Below are 19,629 nucleotides of genomic sequence, written 5' to 3' on the forward strand. Positions count from 1 at the left end.
CCCAAGTTTCCCAACAGACAAACCACCAAACCATGTTATTTCCATTCTGCCCATAAATAATACTGACCATTTATCAAGTACTATTAAGTACAATGTGTCCATATTTTGTAAGCATTATCCTAAACTTCCTGACAACCCTAGTACTATCAGGGTAGGTACTACCATTGTCACCATTTTACAGACAAATTACCTGAAGCTCAGGGGGTTTAAATGATTTGTCTAACACAGCTGCTTTCAAAGTATGGTCCCTGAAACTCTTCTGTGGGGTCTGCTGGGTTAAACTATCTTTATAATAATACTAAGATGTTATTTGCCTTTTCTACCATGTTGACACTTGTACTAAAGGTGTAAAAGCAAAGGTGGGTAAAACCACTTGCACCTTGGCATGAACCAAAGCAGTGGCACCAAACTACATTAAAAACTCTTGTATTTTTCACCATCATGAACTTGCAGGGCTTTTAAAAAGCCAGTTGGAACTTTACAATGTTCTAAATGAAACAGTCTGTTATTAATTGTATTAATTATGGACACCTATGTAGCTGTCATTTTATTATTCTGTAGGACAAAATGGGAAATACACTGAAAGCACTTCTGCAAAGAAAAGCATTTCCTTGAGTGTTTGAGTTTCAGGATGAACTTGACACTTTTTTCTTGGAACATCATTTTTATTTGAAATAATGACTGACAAACTATGGTTCGTCGTATGCAGTTACATAGTAAACACTTTCCCAAAAATGAGGAAAGTGAATCTATCACCTCAAACAAAACAACTGACAATATTTGTCATCAATGATAAGATGAGCTTTTGGGGGGAAAATGGAATTTTGTAAAACTTATATTTTTCACTGTGAGCTTGACAGCTTCCCAATACTTCAAGACTTTCCTGATGAGATTGGTGAAGACACTAACAAAATGATCTCGTGGTGTTATACAATAAAATGCACCAACATTTGGAATATCTGCTTAACTCAGTGAATAAATATTTTCAAGATGAGCAATGCCTGATACCCCAAAATCATGCATTAGTAAAAAAATTCATTCAAACTACAAAATCAACCAATGCATTTTAATGTAATAGCATTTGAAAAATGTTCACTGATAATGCTTTCAGATTCCACACTGCAAATAACTTTTAAGAAACTGCCATCTGCCTTTGTAGAATCAAAAAAATCCCAAAATTACCTGAAAAAGCTATTAAAATACTTCCTTGTATTCCAACTGTATATCTGTGTGAGACTGAATTTTTTTCATATACATCAACCAAAATGACATATTGCACCAGAGTGGATGAAGAAACTGATGTGAGAATCCAGCTGTGTTCTGTTAAGCCAGGGAATAAAGAGATTTGCAAAAGTGTAAAACAACGTTACTCTTCTCAGTACATTTTTTTTTTTTTTGAAAATAGCTTTTTACATAACAATGTGTTATTTTTTGTTAACAGGTAATGGGTTTATTATTGTTACTCCTAAAAAACTTAGTAATTACTTACTTACATTCTCTCCTATTTAATTTTGAATAGTCGATATCAACAGACATAACCCACATAAACAAATGCTCCTCAGGGTCCTTTAAAAGTGAAGGGTCCTGAGATCAACATGTTTAGGAAGTGCTGGTCTTAGATAACACATCTGAGAAGTGGTGAAGCCGGGTCTATGTTCATCTGGCTCCCAAACCCATTTTTTTTCCAGGATACAATGTTGTCTGCCTCCTTACCCAAAGTCTCATCAGTATTAAAATGAAAAACAGAATTGGATTCCTAAAAGCTTTATTTTGCAATGTTTTCCATAATACTTAAGTTTTTCAATGTTTAGATGTTTTTCTTCTTTGAAGGATGAATTTCTTTTTATGGCTTGTTTTATATCTAGAAATGTGTTTTCTATAATGCTTAAGTTTTTATGTGTGTGTGTATGTGTGTGTGTGTGTATATATATATATTTTTGTTTGTTTGTTTGTTTTGTTTTGTTTTGTTTTGAGTCGTAGTCTCGCTCTGTCGTCCAGGCTGGAGTGCTGTGGCGCTACCTTGGCTCACTGCAACCTCCACCTCCTGGGTTCAAGCAATTCTCCTGCCTCAGCCTCCCAAGTAGTTGGGACTACAGGCACATGCTACCAAGCCCGGCTAATTTTTTGTATTTTTAGTAGAAATGGAGTTTCACTGTGTTAGCCAGGATGGTCTCATCTCTTGACCTCAAGATCTGCCTGCCTCGGCCTCCCAAAGTGCTGGGATTATGGGAGTGAGCCACCGTGCCCAGCGATGTTTAGATATTTTTGAGGAAGCAAAAGTTTCTTGTCCTAAAGCTTTAGAACTCCATTAGGTATTGAAGATGACTCTTTTTGGGCTATAAAATAAAATGTAGTAAACATACTAGTTTTATATTGCATACAAAGTCCAAATAGTGGACAGAAGTCCTCTATTAGATTTCACAAAACAGAAAAAATTCTGAGCCAGGCATGACGGCTCATGCCTGCAATCCTAGCGCAAGAGACTGAGGTGGGAGAATCACTTGAGGCCAAGAGTTTGAGACCAGCCTGGGCCACAGAGCAAGACGCCATCTCCACAAAAAATTTTAAAATCACCTAGGTGTGGGCCGGGCACCGTGGCTCATGCCTGTAATCCCAGCACTTTGAGAGGCCGAGGCAGGTGGATCACGAGATCAAAAGTTCAAGACCAGCCTGGCCAAGATGGTAAAACCCCGTCTCTACTAAAAATACAAAAATTAGCCAGGTGTGGTGGTGCATGCCTGTAATCCTAGCTACTTGGGAGGCTGAGGCAGAGAACTGCTTGAACCTGGGAGGCGGAGGTTTCAGTGAGCCGAGATCACGCCACTGCACTCCAGCCTGTGTGACAGAGCAAGACTCTGTCTCAGAAAAAAAAAAAAAAAATTACCAGGCTGGTGGCCTGTACCTGTAGCCCCAGCTGCTCTGGAGGCTGAGGCTGGAGGATTGCTTGAGCCCAGGAGTTCAAGGCTGCAGTGAGCTGTGATGGTGCCACTGCACTCCAGCCTAGGCAACAGAGGTAGACCCTGTCTCTTAAGAACAAAAAAAGTAATTCTAATTCTCTGGCTCTGGGCTTATTTTTCATCCATTGAGACTAAGCCCCAGGAGTTATAGTGATGTCCCAGGGGGGCCAGCCTTGCTGGGGGATGCCCTTAGGAGGAACTCTTGCATGCCCTTCCTCAGCCGTGCATTCTCCGCAACCTCCCTCAGGCTTCTGTGCAGCTTCTCCATCTCCTTGTATTCACTCCCGACATCTACAGGAGAGCAGAAAGCTCACATCAGGACTTGGCGACCACTGTAGAAACGTCTCCAAAAAGCAAATCCCCCAACAATCCTGTCACTTGTCCCAGAATATGGATCTGGTGTAGTGCTTACAGATCAGACATCAAAGCAGGTATTCCTCTTCTTACCAGAATGCTGTCTCAGCATGGGGTCACCCTCAAAAGAAATACAAACCTACCCATAAGAAAAACCCTGAGAAGTCACTGAGTCTGTATTAAGGCCTCACAGCCATGTGATATACAAAGCACATTGCACAATAACACCTCCCCTAACTCCTCACCAGGTGGCTCCCCCTCTTCCCCCCACCCCAATCCCTATCCTCCCAGCACAACCCATTCTCAGTGAATGTTCTCTCTCTGGCATCTCAGGTTTTCATCCCATGATCTTCAATCAGATCATGTTCTCACAATGGTTAGTTTTATGTGTCAACTTGTCCAGGTCACAGGGCCCAGATACTCGGTTAAATGTGAGTCTGGATGCCTCTGGGAGGGTGTTTTTGGATGAGATTTACATTTAACTCAGTAGACCTCAAGTAAAGCAGATGGCCCTCCCCAGTGTGGGTAGACCTCAAACAGCCAGCTGAAGGCATGCAAGGAGCCAAAGGCCAGCCTCCCCCAAGCAGGAAGGGATGATCCAGTGACAGCGTTGGGCCTTTGAGATGGAGTTTTGCTCTTGTCACCAAGCCTGCTGTGCAATGGCATGATCTTGAATCACTGCAACCTCCGCCTCCCAGGCTCAAGTGCTTCTCCTGCCTCAGATTCCCAGCTAGCTGGGATTACAGGTGCCCACCAGCTCGCCTAGCTAATTTTTTTTTTTTTTTTGTATTTTTAGTAGAGACAGGGTTTCACCATGTTGGCGGGGCTGGTCCTGAACTCCTGACCTCAGGTGACCCACCCACCTCAGCCTCCCAAAGTGTTGGGATTACAGGCGTGAGCCACTACGCCTGGCCAAGCCTTGGTTGGGCCTTTGTCTGCAACATTGGCTCTGCCTGGTTCTGCAGGGATGGCCTCTGGACTCGAACTGCCTCTCTTTCTGGAGTCTCTGTCCTGTGGGCCTCCCTGTATCAGATTTTGGGCTCACCAAGCCTCCACCATTGTGTGAGCCAACTTCTTAAAATAAATCTCTTCCTTCATCTATCCATGCATCCTACTGGTTCTGTTTATCTGGAGGACACTGACTAATGCAGTCCCCTTTGAAGGGACACTTCAGACTGAGCCCTGAATGCCCTTCTAATCCCCCCTGGCTTTCTGTACCCCAGAGGGTGACTCAGGCTGACTGGCCCTGAGCCTGGCCAGGGATGGGCCTCATGAGCAGAGGGGAGTAAGGACCTGGAGTCTTTTTGTTCTGTCCCATATCTGGAAGGCCTCCCTTCTCCCTGCTGCCTCTGAAATCAACCTAACCTTTGAGGTTTCCCCCAGGACCCAGCTTCACTGAAGTTTCCCCATGTCCCAGCCCTGAATAACCACTCTGTCTCTGAACTTCAAGAATAACGATCTGAAGTCTGACTGGGTTCTCTCCCTCAGGGCTTTGCTTAAGTGTCACATTCCCAGGGAGACCTTCCTTTACCACCCTGTCTCCTACCCCAGCATCCCTTCTTCCATTTCTCTGTTTCGCCTCCCTGCCACATATCTCACTTATTAGTTTGCTTACTGCCTGCCTTCCACCACTGGGCTGTGAGCTCCATGAGGGTGGGGACTCTTGCCTGTCTTGGTCACCACTGTGTCCTCAGCACCCAGAACACTGCCTGGCACCCAGGAGGTGATCAGAATTGTTTGCTGAGCGAATGCAAACTCCCCAGTCCAATGATCACATTCTTACACATCTTGTCTTACCAACCAGGTAAGGCCCCGACAACAGGGACTGCCTTTTAGATTTCTTTATAAAGCATGCCCCCCACCCTCGACATGATGTATATTTGTTGTCGATGGTGAAGAGAAGGAAATAGGCTTAAATTATAGCAGGTGCAATTGACATCAAACTGAAGGGAGCACCTGGTCAAGGTCTCTGTGAGACCTGGTCAAGATCTCTGGCAAGCGGGAGTTCTTTAAAGAAGGCACATTGGAATAACTAGCATCTTAAAACTTAGATTCCTATAGAGGCCTGGACAGAAGGTCGTGAGAGTCCACTACATTATAGTGTGAGGGTGTTGTATCTCCTTCCCTGGAGTCCGCTAGGATCAGGTTACAGGTCCATCTAACCAGCCATAAATGGAGATGGAGAAGGGCAGAACAGATCTTTAGAAGCAGCCATTGTGGCTTTGATTTTGGGAACAGCTCTGTCTACTTTCACCCTGGCAAACTCAGTGGTATCAGATCTATTCATTTCAGCAGGCAACTATGGATGTGGTATAAAATATAAAAGGCACAATATATACAGGGTGCAGAGCAAGGCTCCCACCCTCTCCTACCCTCCAGCCTTCCAGTTCCCCTCTTTAGAGGCAACGAGTACTGTCAGTGTTCTCTGTAGCCCATGGAGATTTTTATGCACATACAAACATATACATATGTATTTCCTTTTCTCCCCACTCACAAATGGCAACATATCGTGCACATTTACTCACTTTACTATTTTCCACTTTGTAATATCTTTGGAGATCATTTCATACCACTACCTACAGAGCTGCTTTATTTTTTCTAACAGTTGCACAGTCCTCCACTCGTTGTGTATTTAATTTAATTTAAGCAGTGCTTTACTTACAGATATTTGAGTTGTCCCCATTTTTGACATTAGAATGTTACCCCGAATAACCTTGTCTATATGCCACTCTACCCCCATATAAGGATATCTGTAGGGTTGCTGCGCCAAATGATATGTGCATTTTAAATTTGGCTAGAAATTACTTACTTGCTTTTTCTGCCAGTTTACCCCTTCCAGTTTATACCGGGGGCCTGATGGAGCCCATGGCCAGAAAGCGACACGGTTGCCTACACCAAGGTCCACAGCTGGGGCCGCATCCCCAGGCTGCAGGTGGATTGAGAGAAGTCTTTCTCCACCATCACCAGACCATGAAGTTCTTCATAAGGAGGCATCAACTTAAAAGAAAGGCCTTATGGAGACGGTAGGGCACAGCTGTGGATTTAAATTCGCCGCTTTCCAGCTATGGGACCCTGGGCGCATTTCCTAATGTGAGTCTCTATTTCTGCCTCTGCAAAATGGAGCAACAACATCCATCCCTGGGAGCTAATGTGAGAATTCAGTGAAACCATGAGCACAAAGCGTGAGTATGATGCCTGCTCTCAGTTGGGTGCTGGGCAAAGGGTGGGGCTGTCGTTATCATTATCATCATCATCATCATCATCATCATCATCTCCATCATCATCATCATCTCCATTCCTTGCCCTGCTAATTCTTCCTAACTTAATACCTTTAAATTCAGGAAGAAGCAACCACAGCCAGGGCTGTCTGCACAATCACCCTGTATGCAAAGCTTTGGCGTATTTACCTGCAAGCTCCTTGTAGAGGCCATCCCCCTGGGACGAAGCAAGGGTTAGCATGGTGGTGATGCTGCCCTTCACCTTCTCCACGATCCCAGTCTACGTGACAAGGACATTCAGTATGTTAGGACGGTGCAGCCCAAGGAAAAGTGAATCTTATAAAAGGGACCCCACCCAGTCCCCCAGCCACAGAAGGTACAGACTGGGGCTGTCAAAGTAAGGCTTTGCAACCCAGTTGCAAAATGGTGAAACACTTTCGAGGACATTAAATGGCCCAGGAGGCAGCAAGACAATATTTCTGTGGGCTCCCATCTGTATAGCATCTCTCTCCCCACCTACAGACTCATGGGGGGCTGAAGTTCTGGTGCCAGCAGATCAAATCAGGAGCTAATGGGGAAGGAAGCATGAAGGCATGGGGGAGAGAACGGCAATCGCAGAGATGGGAAAAGAGGGAAAGAGCTGGTCGCTCTCCCGCTGTCCTCTCCTCCATGCATCTGCTCACTGGGGAGATGTTTGCTGGACACTTGCTCTGTGCCACTCACCTTACCGTACATGTCTGATTCTTCCCAACTGCCTGAGAACTGTCTTCTTGCTACTCTTAGTCCTCTTATCAACTAAAACTCCTTTCTTCCCTCTTCTGTTTCTTGTCTTCCTTTGAAAAAATGTCAGGCTCCTTCCTCTAGCCTGGCAGAGCCTAGTTTTGATGCTGGATCTCCTATGCTTTTTCTTTTTTCTTTTTTTTTTTTTTTTTTTTTGAGACGGAGTCTCGCTGTGTCACCCAGGCTGGAGTGCAGTGGCGCGATCTCGGCTCACTGCTAGCTCCGCCTCCCGGGTTTACGCCATTCTCCTGCCTCAGCCTCCGAGTAGCTGGGACTACAGGCGCCCGCCACCACGCCTGGCTAGTTTTTTTGTATTTTTAGTAGAGACGGGGTTTCACCATGTTAGCCAGGATGGTCTCGATCTCCTGACTTCGTGATCCACCCGCCTCGGCCTCCCAAAGTACTGGGATTACACGCTTGAGCCACCGCGCCCGGCCGCTTTTTCTTTAGCATTCTAGATTCTAGATCAAGAGCCCCAAGTGTACATCTCAGCTCTAGGCATGGGCCTGGAACCTGTAACTCAAGGCCTCTAGGTTCCCACTTCCTTGAAGATTAGGGAATGAGGGATTCACAGCTCCTAAACCAGGAGAAGCAGTCACCTCACACTAGAGTGAAAACGAAGCAGCAAGCCACATTACTGATCAATATATCAGAGACTAATCTGGATATTCAACAAAATACTATTCCATTGTTTAATTTACAGGACTATTGCAAAGAGGTAATTTAAAAAAACAGTAAATCTTCAAACATTATGTATAAAAAGAAATTTCATCCACTATATAGAACTAAAATATTTTAAACAATTAAAAGTTAACTGGCATTCTGAAAAAAAAAAAAAATCACAGAATGGCAACACTCTATGGCCCTGCCCAGTTTTAACTTCCTATGTTTCTGTAATTTCAGATACATTTGTACATAGTCAACATACACATTTTTTAAGCGACATTGTTTCCTGGGTGTCTTAAGATCCAGTGTCTATGTACGCAATGGGGAAATGGGAACCGGCTTTGTGGAGTTCGGCCAAGTTCTTGTCCATGAATTTGTAGACTGTGATAACATGTTAAAGGATTGAAACTAAACTGCTGCTGGTGAACAAGATGCCTCTTAGCCTACTCCAAGGGAAATTACATGTGTTGAATTGTAAAGAATATTTTCCAAAACTGCAGAAGTGATGGAGGAGAGGAGATTGGGCAGAAACAGGTTGGAGATGTTTCCAGAAGGCTGGTTCTGAGGTGGACCGAGATAGAAATGGGCCAGCTTCCTTGAGGGCTTGGGAGACAGGATCAGCCAGCCTGGGTTGAGGCAGAAAACCTGGAGCCTCACATGGTCAGGGAGGAAGCCCACAGTGGTATGGACTTCAAGGATCTCTACTACTTGGGGGACAGGGGGTGGCAAGCCATGAGGCCCAGAGCAGAGGCAAGATGGTCCAGGTAGGCTTGGCAGAAGCATTTAGGTCCAAGGAAACCATCAGGAACTGTCTTTGGGGGTAGATAAAATTAAAGCTGAATGTGTGCTAGGTACCATAACTGACTGGCCTTGAGTAGTGTGTCAATATTTACTTATTGACATTTTATGTAGACAAGACATTTCCCTATTTAAACAATCTGTTTTGAGATCATGCTATTGTTGGACATGCTGGAGCCAGGCTTCCTTATCCCAAATCCAGCTGTGCATCTCCCTGGCTGTGTGGCTGGTTGATACAACTCTCGATGCTGGAATTTTCTTCTCTATAAAATGGTACCAATGATAGTACCTACCTCACAGACTTGCTGGGGAGTAAATGAGCTAACGTCTATAAATAGCTGAGCACATATCTAGCTATTGCAGTGGCTGTGCTACTGGTGACTCAGGAAAGAGGAGGGGCGCAAGAGAGTGCTGGAAGAGCTGCAGCTCTCAGGTCGAAGCCCCAGAAACCATCTGTTCCATTTGGGCCCAAATGCCTACTACGTCTTCCACCTTCTGCGCCCGCTTCCTGTCCTCTCCCAGGGCCTCTCGGGGTCTAGGATCTAGGCTGTGGGCGTAGAGTACCTTCAGCTGCTGAAACTGGTGCTGCATCCTTTCCTGGGCCCTTTCAAACATGCCCTCAGCCACCTGCCGGTCCACTCCTCTTCTGATGGCATCTTTCATCCGCTCACACGCTTTTTTGCCCGTGATCTGAGCTGCCTCTGGCAAAAATGATAGCCACAGTCACACCACGACAAGGACCTGCTTAGAAATCTTTGGCATCATGGCTGGGCATGGTGGCTCACACCAGTAATCCCAGCACTGTGGGAGGCTGAGGTGGGCAGATCACCTGAGGTCAGGAGTTCAAGACCAGCCTGCCCAACATGGTGAAACACCTGTCTCTACTAAAAATACAAAAATTAGCTGGGTGCTGTGTGCACATCTGCAATCCCACCTACTTGGGAGGCTGAGGCACAAGAATTGCTTCAACCCACTAGGCAGAGGTTGGAGTGAGTTGAGATCACTGCCACTGCACTCCAGCCTGGGCAACAGAGCGAGATTCCATCTCAAAAAAAAAAAAAAAAGAAACAGAAAGAAAGAAATCGTTGGCATTAGAAAGAAAAGCAAGCCAAGCAAACAAACAAACAACAAAAAAGTATATATATATATATGTATGTATATATATGCACTTACATAAAAATGACACTTTCAATATTTAGATGATAACCAGCATTCAGAAAACCTAATGACTGAATTCAGCTGAAACTTGCAAAATCACTCCCTACCCCCAAACAATGGAGTCACCAAAACAGGAAAGAGTCTGAAAGTGATTTCACAAGTGAGTGAGTTCAAGTATTTGTGAATACTTGCAAACAAGAATGAGAACCTGGACACTGGATTCTACAGCTAAATCAGCTGGGATGTTGTATGGAAAAAAGCAGGGCGTCTGGACCAAGGGTGGACAGAAAGAGCTGGAAAACACACAGAGAAGGGTCCTCACGCCCTGCAGTCATGTGGTTGCAATGTGTAGACTGAGAGAGCTGCAAAGACTTAGGGTGCAAGAGAACAGGGCCTTTGAGGGAGCCGCAGAAAAGGACGTGAAAGGTGCTGACAGGAAGTCCCAGTGCAGGCGGCAATGCTGTCCCCCGCGGCCCCCACCTTCGTAACACAGCTTCAGGTCGCTCTGGACAGAGGCGGTGAGGGACTCATAGACCCTCCTCTTCCTTCTGAGGATGTGGTCCTCCAGGCCCCCGAGGATGGCGCTTATCTGGGAAGACGTGGCAAAAGAGGCCGTTGGTGACAATTCCCTCAATGAAAGCAGGTCAGGTATCCCAGTGCGTGGCCACCATTCCCTCCACCTTATATGATGCCTGGCTGTTTGTCTGCCATCTCCACAATTAGGCTGTGAGCTTCTCGTAGGCAGGAACTTTGTTCTAAGCATCTTTATACCCTAACTGCTTCCCTTGGTGCCTGGCACCTACAAACTACTCAATAAATATTTGCTGAGTTGAACTCAGGCACAGGCAAGGTCCTGGAATGGGCCCTCCCTGGGGGGCAGAGGAGATACAAGCTCTTTCCCTAGCATTGCCATGTAATTTGGGGTGGCACTGGAAGAAAGTGAGTCACAGACAAGAGTCTTGAGGCCTCAAAACTAAAAACTGACCTAAAATTGAACAACAACAACAAAAAGATTGACTTCTTTAAGTTTCAATGCATTGGATGCTACTTTATAACATTGGCAAAAATGATAGATTAGTGAAAACGGTTCCAGCTGATGCAAATTTTCATACAATTAAGGCTTCTTTAAAGATTCTTCCTGGAAACTGAGTCAACTTTGCAACCTTGGCGTGTGCTTTCAGTTACTTCACAGTGGAACAAACTGTCCCACACTTCCTCTGAGGCAGTCATGCCCGCTGCTCTCCCCACATCCCATTGGGTTCTGTATTTCACAGCGCCTCTGAGGAGATACTCCCAGACCCTGGACACTCCAGGGAACAAGCGGGAACAGACAGGCAACCTACAAAACCAGCCTGGGAACAAAGCCATGCCCAACCTCACTGCTCTCCCCACTTTATATGGAACTTACCTCCTGGATCAGGAAATTTTTTTTGCAGCTATCATATTTCCAGCCACTTCTTATCCCAATTTCTGTCATTTTCTCCTGCAGGGAGTGCTTAAAAGCATCAATGTGAGGCATCAGAGCCGAACCGGTGGGCTTCCCCGTCCTACAGAAGAAAGTGACAAAAAAGTTTAAGAGAATGGTGGCTGTGGTGAGGCTGAAACAAACATGAAACTAGCTGGTGTCCTTTTATTCATTTAGGAGAAGGAAGATGAGATCTAACAGTTATCATAGTCCTATAACGTGCCAGGCACTGTGATGTGCCAGGCCTTTGACATAAAAACCTATGAAGTTTGTGAGATAATGCCCATTTAACAGGTGAGAAAATTGAGGTTCAGAGAGGACTGCTGATGTGTCCAAGGTCACACGGCTAGCAAGAGGCAGAGCCAGGTTTGGAACGCTGCTTTAGACTGCAGGACGCACAGTCTTTCCACTGCCAACGTGCGGCCACTTGAAAGGGTGGAACTTGAACTATACCTAAAAGTTGGGTAAGATCTGAGGAAGTGGAAAGAAGGGATTACTCCCCATGGGACAACATGGTAAGCACAGTGGTTTCAGAATAGCTCAGAAATAGGAAGTGAGAGGTTGCAGAGGAGAGAGCACAAGCTTTAAATCCTCGCTCTCTGCTCATGAGCTGGGTGCCATTGGGAAAGATGCACAATTTTCTGAATCTCAGTTTGTTCAGATGTAAAAAGACAGAAGCTACTCCTTAGAGTTGCTGGGAACATCCGATGAGCTAATGCATGCCAAGTGCTTAGCACTGATGCCCAGGACAGGTAGCTGCTCTCTCTTTGCCACCTGCTGGGTGGGCTACAGCGGAAGGCTGCAACCAGGCAGCGGTGCAGGCAGAGGTTGGAAAGGCAAGCTGGAGGCAGGTGGAATGTCTTGAATGCATTCTAAGGAATTTGAAGTTTAGCCCACAGAATTGTAAACAGGGCGGGGGTGCAGTTGGTGGAATGACACAATCCAAGACGTGCTTAAAGAAAGGTGGGGCAGGGACAGGGGCTCTGAGTAAGACACAAGCAAAGGCTGGAGAATGGTTCGAGCAGCCACCAATGGGCAACCACATGAGATGCCAGTGGGAACGACAGAGACTAGGGATGGGCAGCTGTACTTGGGGACTGGGAGATTCTGTTTCTGTCGATGGAGTAAAGAATTAGAGGTCAAGGAAGGAGGGAAGGAGGAAGCACCGAGGAGGTATGGTCCCCAAACCCACACCATGTATGTGAGCAGGCAGAGTGTGTGAGAAACAGACACAGCATCTTCAGTGCATTCAGGGAAAGCTCCGAGGCTGGGTGTGGTGGCTCACGCCAGTAATCCCAGCACTTTGGGAGGACGATGGGGGAGGATCACTTAAGGTCAGGATTTCAAGACCAAACTGGTCAACACAGAGAGACTCTGTCTCTACAAAAAATATTTTTTAAAAGTTAGCCAGGCATGGTGGCATATGCCTGTGGTCTCAGCTACTTGGGAGGCTGAGATGGGAGGATTGCCTGAGTCCAGGAATCTGAGGCTGCAGTGAGCTAGGATTGTGCCATTGCACTCCAGCCTGGGCAACAGAGCAAGACCCTGTCTCATTTTTTAAAAAAAAGGAAGAAAGAAAGTTCTGAAGGCCATGTGTTTGCTTAATTCCACTCTCTCCAATCAAAATACCCTGTCCTGGGCTCAGATTCCTAAGAAAATGTATCCCTTGCTGCATGTATGAGATATTTGAAAAATAATGGGAACCATAATATTAGTTTGAAAGCAGCATCTTAATCTGTGTCCAGGTCATCATGGGAAATTTTTAAGTAAACCAAACCAAGAAGGCGTTTGTTTGTGTTTTGCCGAAGACTAAGCTTTCCTTCTCCAGTTACAAGCTACTCTTTACACTTACAGATCCAAAGTCTAAATTCTTAAAGACTGGCTCAACGTTCTTCTATGTTTGTTCCCGAAGGGGCAAGATGAAAGATCCTTTACCTAAAAATGCTTCCAAAAACAGGGTCGATCTGGTCATAGATGGGCTGAGTGAGGGCTTCGTTTAGATCAATTCTTGCCAGAGTCCTGGAGGCATAGATGCCATTTTTCAGGCAAACAGCTTTCAGGGTCTGATGAAAACCTTGGTTTCCTTTACTCCTCTAGATAATCAACAGTAAATTAGCAGAGTTAGCAGGCATTAACTGGAAGGTCACTGGATTAGAACTGCATTGCCCTGGCCAAAGATCATTACCAAGAATCACAGGAAAGGGTTGAGACAACATGCTCTTTAAACATATGATTAAACTAAATGAGGGAGGACAGTGGTCACGCCTCTAGGTTGTCTGTGTGCCCCTGCCATGGGCTTCCTAAGGTCCCTGTGCTCACTTTGATCACAACCGTTCTCAAGCGATTCTGTTTGTGTTAGTTTACTCATTTGTCCGGCTCCTGTGCTTGGCCATCAGCTCACTGAGATTAGGCACAGTGTCTCATCCATCTTTACGTCCTCAACTTCTGGCAATAACATAAGTAGTGTTTGAGAAATATTTGCTAAATGAGCAATTATCGAATGAATAAATAAACGAATGAATGCCAATGTGCTATGACCCGACAATAAGTGCATGTCTTGAATTTTCTAAGGAGAGTCCAGATTTCATAAACTTTTTGTTAAACTTTTAATGAAATACAATTTGATTTGTATGTCTTGGCGATATTTTTTTCCCAGGGAAATAAATACACAAATGAGAGGAAAGAAAAATATAAAGCTAGACCTATGACAGACATTAATCAATTTCAGCCAGATGGTAATCATTAGTAAAGAGAGTAAAAATGTGTTTGCTAAAATTTCAGTAGAGAGCTCTGTGATTTTTAATCAATGATATATGTTTTAAGGGAATGACCACATAGCATTGTATAATTGATAGAATTCTTTTTTTTTTCTCTGCTCTTTTTACTTAGTATTACAATATGAGAATATCCCCAAATCATTGTAAATATGTTCCAGGCTAGGTGCAGTGGCTCACACCGGTAATCTCAGCAATTCGGGAGGTCAAGGCAGGTGGATCATCTGAGGTTAGGAGTTCAAGATCATCCTGGCCAACATGGTGAAACTCCGCCTCTACTAAAAATACAAAAATTAGCCGGGCAAGGTGGCGCATGCCTGTAATCCCAGCTACTCAGGAGGCTGCGGCAGGAGAATCGCTTGAACCTGGGAGACAGAGGTTGCAGTGAGCCAAGATCGCGCCACTGCACTCCAGTCTGGGCAACAAGAGCGAAACTCCATCTCAAAAAAAAAAAAGGTTCCAAAAATGGCACTAATAACCATTTAATATAGTATCGTATGGATGAAAAATAATTCATTTTACCTCTCTCTTGTTCTTAGACATTACGGTTATTTTCCTATGTTAAATAATGATATGGTGTTAGTATATAAATGTCTTCCCAAATTTCTGATCTCAAAGAAACATTGTTTATCTGATAGGAGCACCTTGGGAATGTTTGTAGTCACAGAGGAAGAAGTCATTAAAAGGGTGATGAGAGGGGACAGTTGGGGGGTAAAGTCCTGGAGATGCCCGAAAATGTCTGCAGTGTCTTCTTCCGCTCACAGCAAACTCTCAACAGGGTGGTCTCTGCCTCAGGCCTTCGTCCTCTCAGCTCCCACTCACTCATTCACTTTCTGTGATCTGCGTTCTTCAACTATGGGATAGAAACAGCTCTATCCAAGGTAACTTCGTTATCTATTGCTCTGAAACAAATTACCCTGGACATAGCGGTGCAGTGGTTTAAAAACAAACACAAACACCTGTCATCTCTCGGGGATTCTGTGGGTCAGGACTGGGATGGCTGGGCTGGCCACTCTGGCTCAGGATTCTCCTGAGGTTTGGTCAGGTGTGGCTGGGGGCATAGTCATCTGGGTGAGGCTGGCGGATCTGCTTCCAAAGATACCCGGCTGCATGCTGGTGCTGGCTCCTGGCCTCAGGTGGGGGCCTTAGTTGCTCTCCATGTGACCTCTGCACACAGTGGCTCAATTTCAGTACACAAAGGCGTCGCCCTGAGAAAGTGACCCAAGAGCCACCATGGAAGCTTCCATGGCCCTTGATGGCCTAGCCTCAGAAGCCACACACCGTCACCTCTGCAGCATTCTCCTGCTCAGAAATCAGCCCTGATTCAATGTGGGGGAGACTCCATGAGGGCATAAATACCCAGAGGTGAGGACCCTTGGGGCCACTGGTGAGGACCCTTGGTGGCTGCCTAGCACAGTCACCAGTGAAACCCTCAGTGGCCCAATCCAATGGCCCTGGTGGGTTGGTTGGTTTGTTTTTACCTCTCAGGAGCATGTGATGTTCTTCTTAACAAACTTTTTTTTTTCTCTTTTAAGAGACAGGGCCTCTCTCTGTTACCCAGGCTAGAGTGCAGTGGCACGACCATAGCTCACACCTGGGCTCAGGTGATCCTCCTGCCTCAGCTTCCTGAGAAGCTGGGACTACAGAGGCATGCCACCATGCCCAACTTTTTTTCTTTTTCCTTTTTGAGATAGGTTCTTGCTATGTTGCCTGGGTGGTCTTGAACTCCTGGCCTCAAGCAATCCTTCTGCCTCAGCCTCCCAAAGTGCTGGGATGACAGGCAGGCATAAGCCATTGCACTCAGCCTTAACAAACTTTATTACTTCAGTTTTCTGATTGGAAAATAAGAAATTAAGCATTACACTAAAAATAAGCATAAAAATAAGAAAATAGGCATTCATTACACGATTTCCTTCTGCTACCTCTCAGGCTTTTCCGTCTCTGCCCCTCCCCTGCCCCTCTTTATTCTTTTGCTTCCTTAACGTGGCCTTTGTATGAGGCAATGTCCTATCACTGTCCTTCCCTCCACTCCTCCTCAATCCCATTCACTGGTATACGTGCATCAACTCCATGCAAGTGACAGCTACATCCTCCAGCCCCACCTCTCTCCAGGCTTCAGTTCCACATTTCCATCACTGCATTAGACATTCCACCTCCATGAAACACTAAATACATGATCTTCAGTAGTGATCATATTGCTTCCCCAACCAACGGATAAGTTCCTCCCTACCATATCTCCTTAGATCTTCTTTAAATTGAGGTGATTTGCTTTCTCTTGGGTGCAAATCTTCCCCAAAATGTTGCCACCTTGCTTTCCCATACACCCCCATGTCTGAACTATTGACAATCCTGATTGAGATGTCCTTCAGATTTGCTCTCCCAGTCACCTCTTCCTTCCTACTCCGTCTGCCACAACCTTTGTTGAGACTTTACTGTGTCTCATCTCAACGAAGCAGCTACTGTAAGGGAAATGGCTGCACTTTAGTCAGGAGCAGGCCGAGGCAGTCTTCTGGCACAGCATGACTCAGCAGGTTTGGAGTACAGGTGCACAGCCCTGTACATGATGTAACCACGCCACATGAGGCGCATTAGATGATCACCCACATGAGCTCGTGCTTGGCTCAGAATCACTATTGTCTATAAAAGATATAATTACCCTGCTAATGCTGTACATGCAACTTGCTCATGCCCAGAGAAAGCGTAAAGCCATGTCAAAACTGTCTATGATTCCTCATTTTTCCAGCTATCCGCCACTTGCCCACTGACTCCCCTCAGACCTCAGTTAGACCCTGACACTTCCTAACCAGGCTTTCTGCCTCCAGCTTTTCCCCAAGCATTACGCTTCCCAAAGCATTAGTTCTGATGAAGCTATTCTTCTGCTCAAAACTTCACTATGTTCCAACTCTTCAACCTGGTCTAAAGTCTGCAGCAAACTGACTGTCAGCCTAATGCCCCAAAACCCTGCCCTGTGTACTTACGCTGCAGTTAGGTGGTACCTTCTGGCTCCCACATGAGCTCCGGCCTTCCTCCCCTGAAATGCCTTCCCTGCCCCTCCACTCCTCTGCCCAAAGACACACCACCATCCTCCAGGGCCAAGTTCCAACAACCTCCTCTCTAGAAGGTTTATTGAACTGTCCTCTAACCTGGCCTGCGATTTCTTTTCCAATATCCACCCTTCCTTCTCCAGTGTCACCTCCCTAGTCCTTCTGTTATGGAGAAAATGAACTCTATTCCTGCCCCCAGGATGGGACACACACACAGGCCTGAGCTATTCAGCACAAGACATTCCCTTTTTTCAGGGGTCATTTTATAAATAGGTATGTGACCCATTTAGAGCCAAAGAAACACAGTAAGAGCTTTGCTGAGGTTTCTCAAAAAGGTTCTCCACTCTTCTGAAAGTGGGCCCGGAAACGGCCATTCCCTTGTTCCTCTAGACCAGTGATTCTCAACCAGGACTGATTTTGTCACAGCTGAAGAATGGGGGCTGTTACCAGCACCTAGGGGGTAGAGTCCAGGGACGAAACAACCTGCAATTCACAGGACAGCCCCTCACAACAAAGCATGATCCGGTCCCAGCTGTCAATCATGCTGAGGTTAACAAACCCTGCTCCAGAGCTCATGGTGTTCAGATGTGGGTGCCAGAACAGCTGCAGCCATTTTGCCATCATGAGAGAAGCAGCCTGAGAATGGGGCCCACAGAGGCACTGGATTCAGCTCATCCCCCAGGCCCTCTCTTCCCGTGGCTTTTGGGCACGTGGGCCAATACACTTCCTCATGGCTAAGAATGGTTTCAGTTAGGGACTCTGATTTGCAGCCAAAAGATTCCAGACTGCCACAGCCCCCACCAGAATGCTCTCCCTTCTCTAAACATTTGGAGAACTTTCTGACTGTCCTGTGGTCCTTACCAGCATGCTCCTTTTTATTATAGTTCCCCAAATGCTCTCTTAACTATTTTAAGCAGGGATGTATCCTTCTATCCCTGAAACCTAATAAGAAAAACAGTTGACTTGTTAGACACTCTCTTTACGCTGAGTGCGTTGGTCAACCCAGCATTATCCCGCTATGGTCATTCTTTCAAGTTATCTTTACAGCAACCCTATAACATAGGTACCATGGTCCTCAACTTACATAGAGTAACCTGAGGCACAGAGAGGTTGAGTAACTTGTCCCCGGTCACACACCTGGCAGATGGGGAAACTGAGGTACGAACCAGGGCCCATGTGGGATACGAAGCCTCTTGGCAACCGTGCCTTGTATTCCAAAGTCCTTGTTACTTGCAGAAATGAATGAATGAATGAATGAATGCAGCAAAGTGTACTTTTACGGGGATTTATGGATGTTAAACTACATAACTGGTTGGCAACTACAAGTTGCTGCAATCGTTTGCAGAGTAGTTTAGGAGACGCAACAGGCGAGTGCAGCAAGGGTTGGGTGTCCAATTATGAAGTTAGGCAGGCCTGGGTTAGATGTGGAGTCCATGCATGGCTGTGGAGAAGGTATTTAGTCTCTCTAAGGCTGTAAAATTAAAATAATAATAAGGGCATCTGCCTCAGAGAATGGTTGTGAGGATCAGATAAGGTAACTTGCAGTATCTGGTTCCACAGTCAGCATTTTGCTCACATTTGCTGACTGAGTGCACGCACGCGTACATATTATACGCACGGATACTTGGCTATCCATGCCCTACTGCATGGAAGACACTCCAGCTGTCATCCTCCTGTGTCCACACACTGACACTCTCCCCAGTGACCCCAGAATCACCCCAATTTATCTCCTCCTTTACTCTTGGTTCTTTCAGCATTTATTCTTTGTCTTGTGCTAGAGGAATCTCCTTTCCTTTCATCCAAATTGCAGCACATGCACCTACTTATCTAGATTTTTTTTTTTTTTTTTGAGATGGAGTCTCTCTCACCTAGGCTGGACTGCAATGGCGCCATCTCAGCTCACTGCAACTTCTGCCTCTCAGGTTCAAGCGATTTTCCTATCTCAGCCTCCCCAGTAGCTGCAATTATAGGTGCTACCACCACACCCGGCTAGTTTTTATATTTTTAGCAGAGACCAGGTTTCACCATGTTGGCCAGGCTGGTCTCGAACTCCTGACCTCAGGTGATCCACCCACCTTAGCTTCCCAAAGTGCTGGGAATACAGGCATGATCCACCACACTCAGGCTCATGTAGACATTTAAACAAGCTTTTACACAAAGCACACAGATAACAACACCCAGAAGAGGCCAGGTGCTAGAAAGCCGGTATCATTGGTGCACATGGAAAAGCCTCCAGGAAGCTAACCACCCCATCACACTCACCTTTTCACACATTTTCTACTGCTTACATTCCAACTTTCCAAGGCCCATTAAAAACTACAACCACACACCATCCATGCCCTTCTCCCAGCACAGGGGACACCAAGTCATCTTTGTTACATGAGCAGTGTTGTCCATCACATCTTCCCCTTAATG

At 45.8% G+C, this 19,629-nt stretch overlaps 1 protein-coding gene across 6 annotated transcripts in view; it reads right to left on the bottom strand.

Annotated features, from left to right (window-relative positions):
• Positions 1 to 644: 644 nt before the first annotated feature.
• Positions 645 to 19,629, bottom strand: part of NUGGC (nuclear GTPase, germinal center associated) — a 68,675-nt gene continuing 49,690 nt past the window's right edge. For all 6 annotated transcript variants that reach the window (XM_028852497.2, XM_077943338.1, XM_077943336.1 and 3 more), the window contains 6 exons: positions 13,332 to 13,489; positions 11,340 to 11,478; positions 10,412 to 10,520; positions 9,338 to 9,474; positions 6,719 to 6,809; positions 645 to 3,248 (listed from right to left, as the gene is read on the bottom strand). In XM_028852497.2, coding sequence (XP_028708330.2) covers positions 3,103 to 3,248; positions 6,719 to 6,809; positions 9,338 to 9,474; positions 10,412 to 10,520; positions 11,340 to 11,478; positions 13,332 to 13,489 — 780 coding nt within the window. In that variant the 3' untranslated portion in view covers positions 645 to 3,102. The remainder of the gene's footprint in view (positions 3,249 to 6,718; positions 6,810 to 9,337; positions 9,475 to 10,411; positions 10,521 to 11,339; positions 11,479 to 13,331; positions 13,490 to 19,629) is intronic.

This window comes from Macaca mulatta, chromosome 8 (genome assembly GCF_049350105.2).
Source record: "Macaca mulatta isolate MMU2019108-1 chromosome 8, T2T-MMU8v2.0, whole genome shotgun sequence".
Classification (NCBI taxonomy): Eukaryota; Metazoa; Chordata; class Mammalia; order Primates; family Cercopithecidae; genus Macaca; species Macaca mulatta.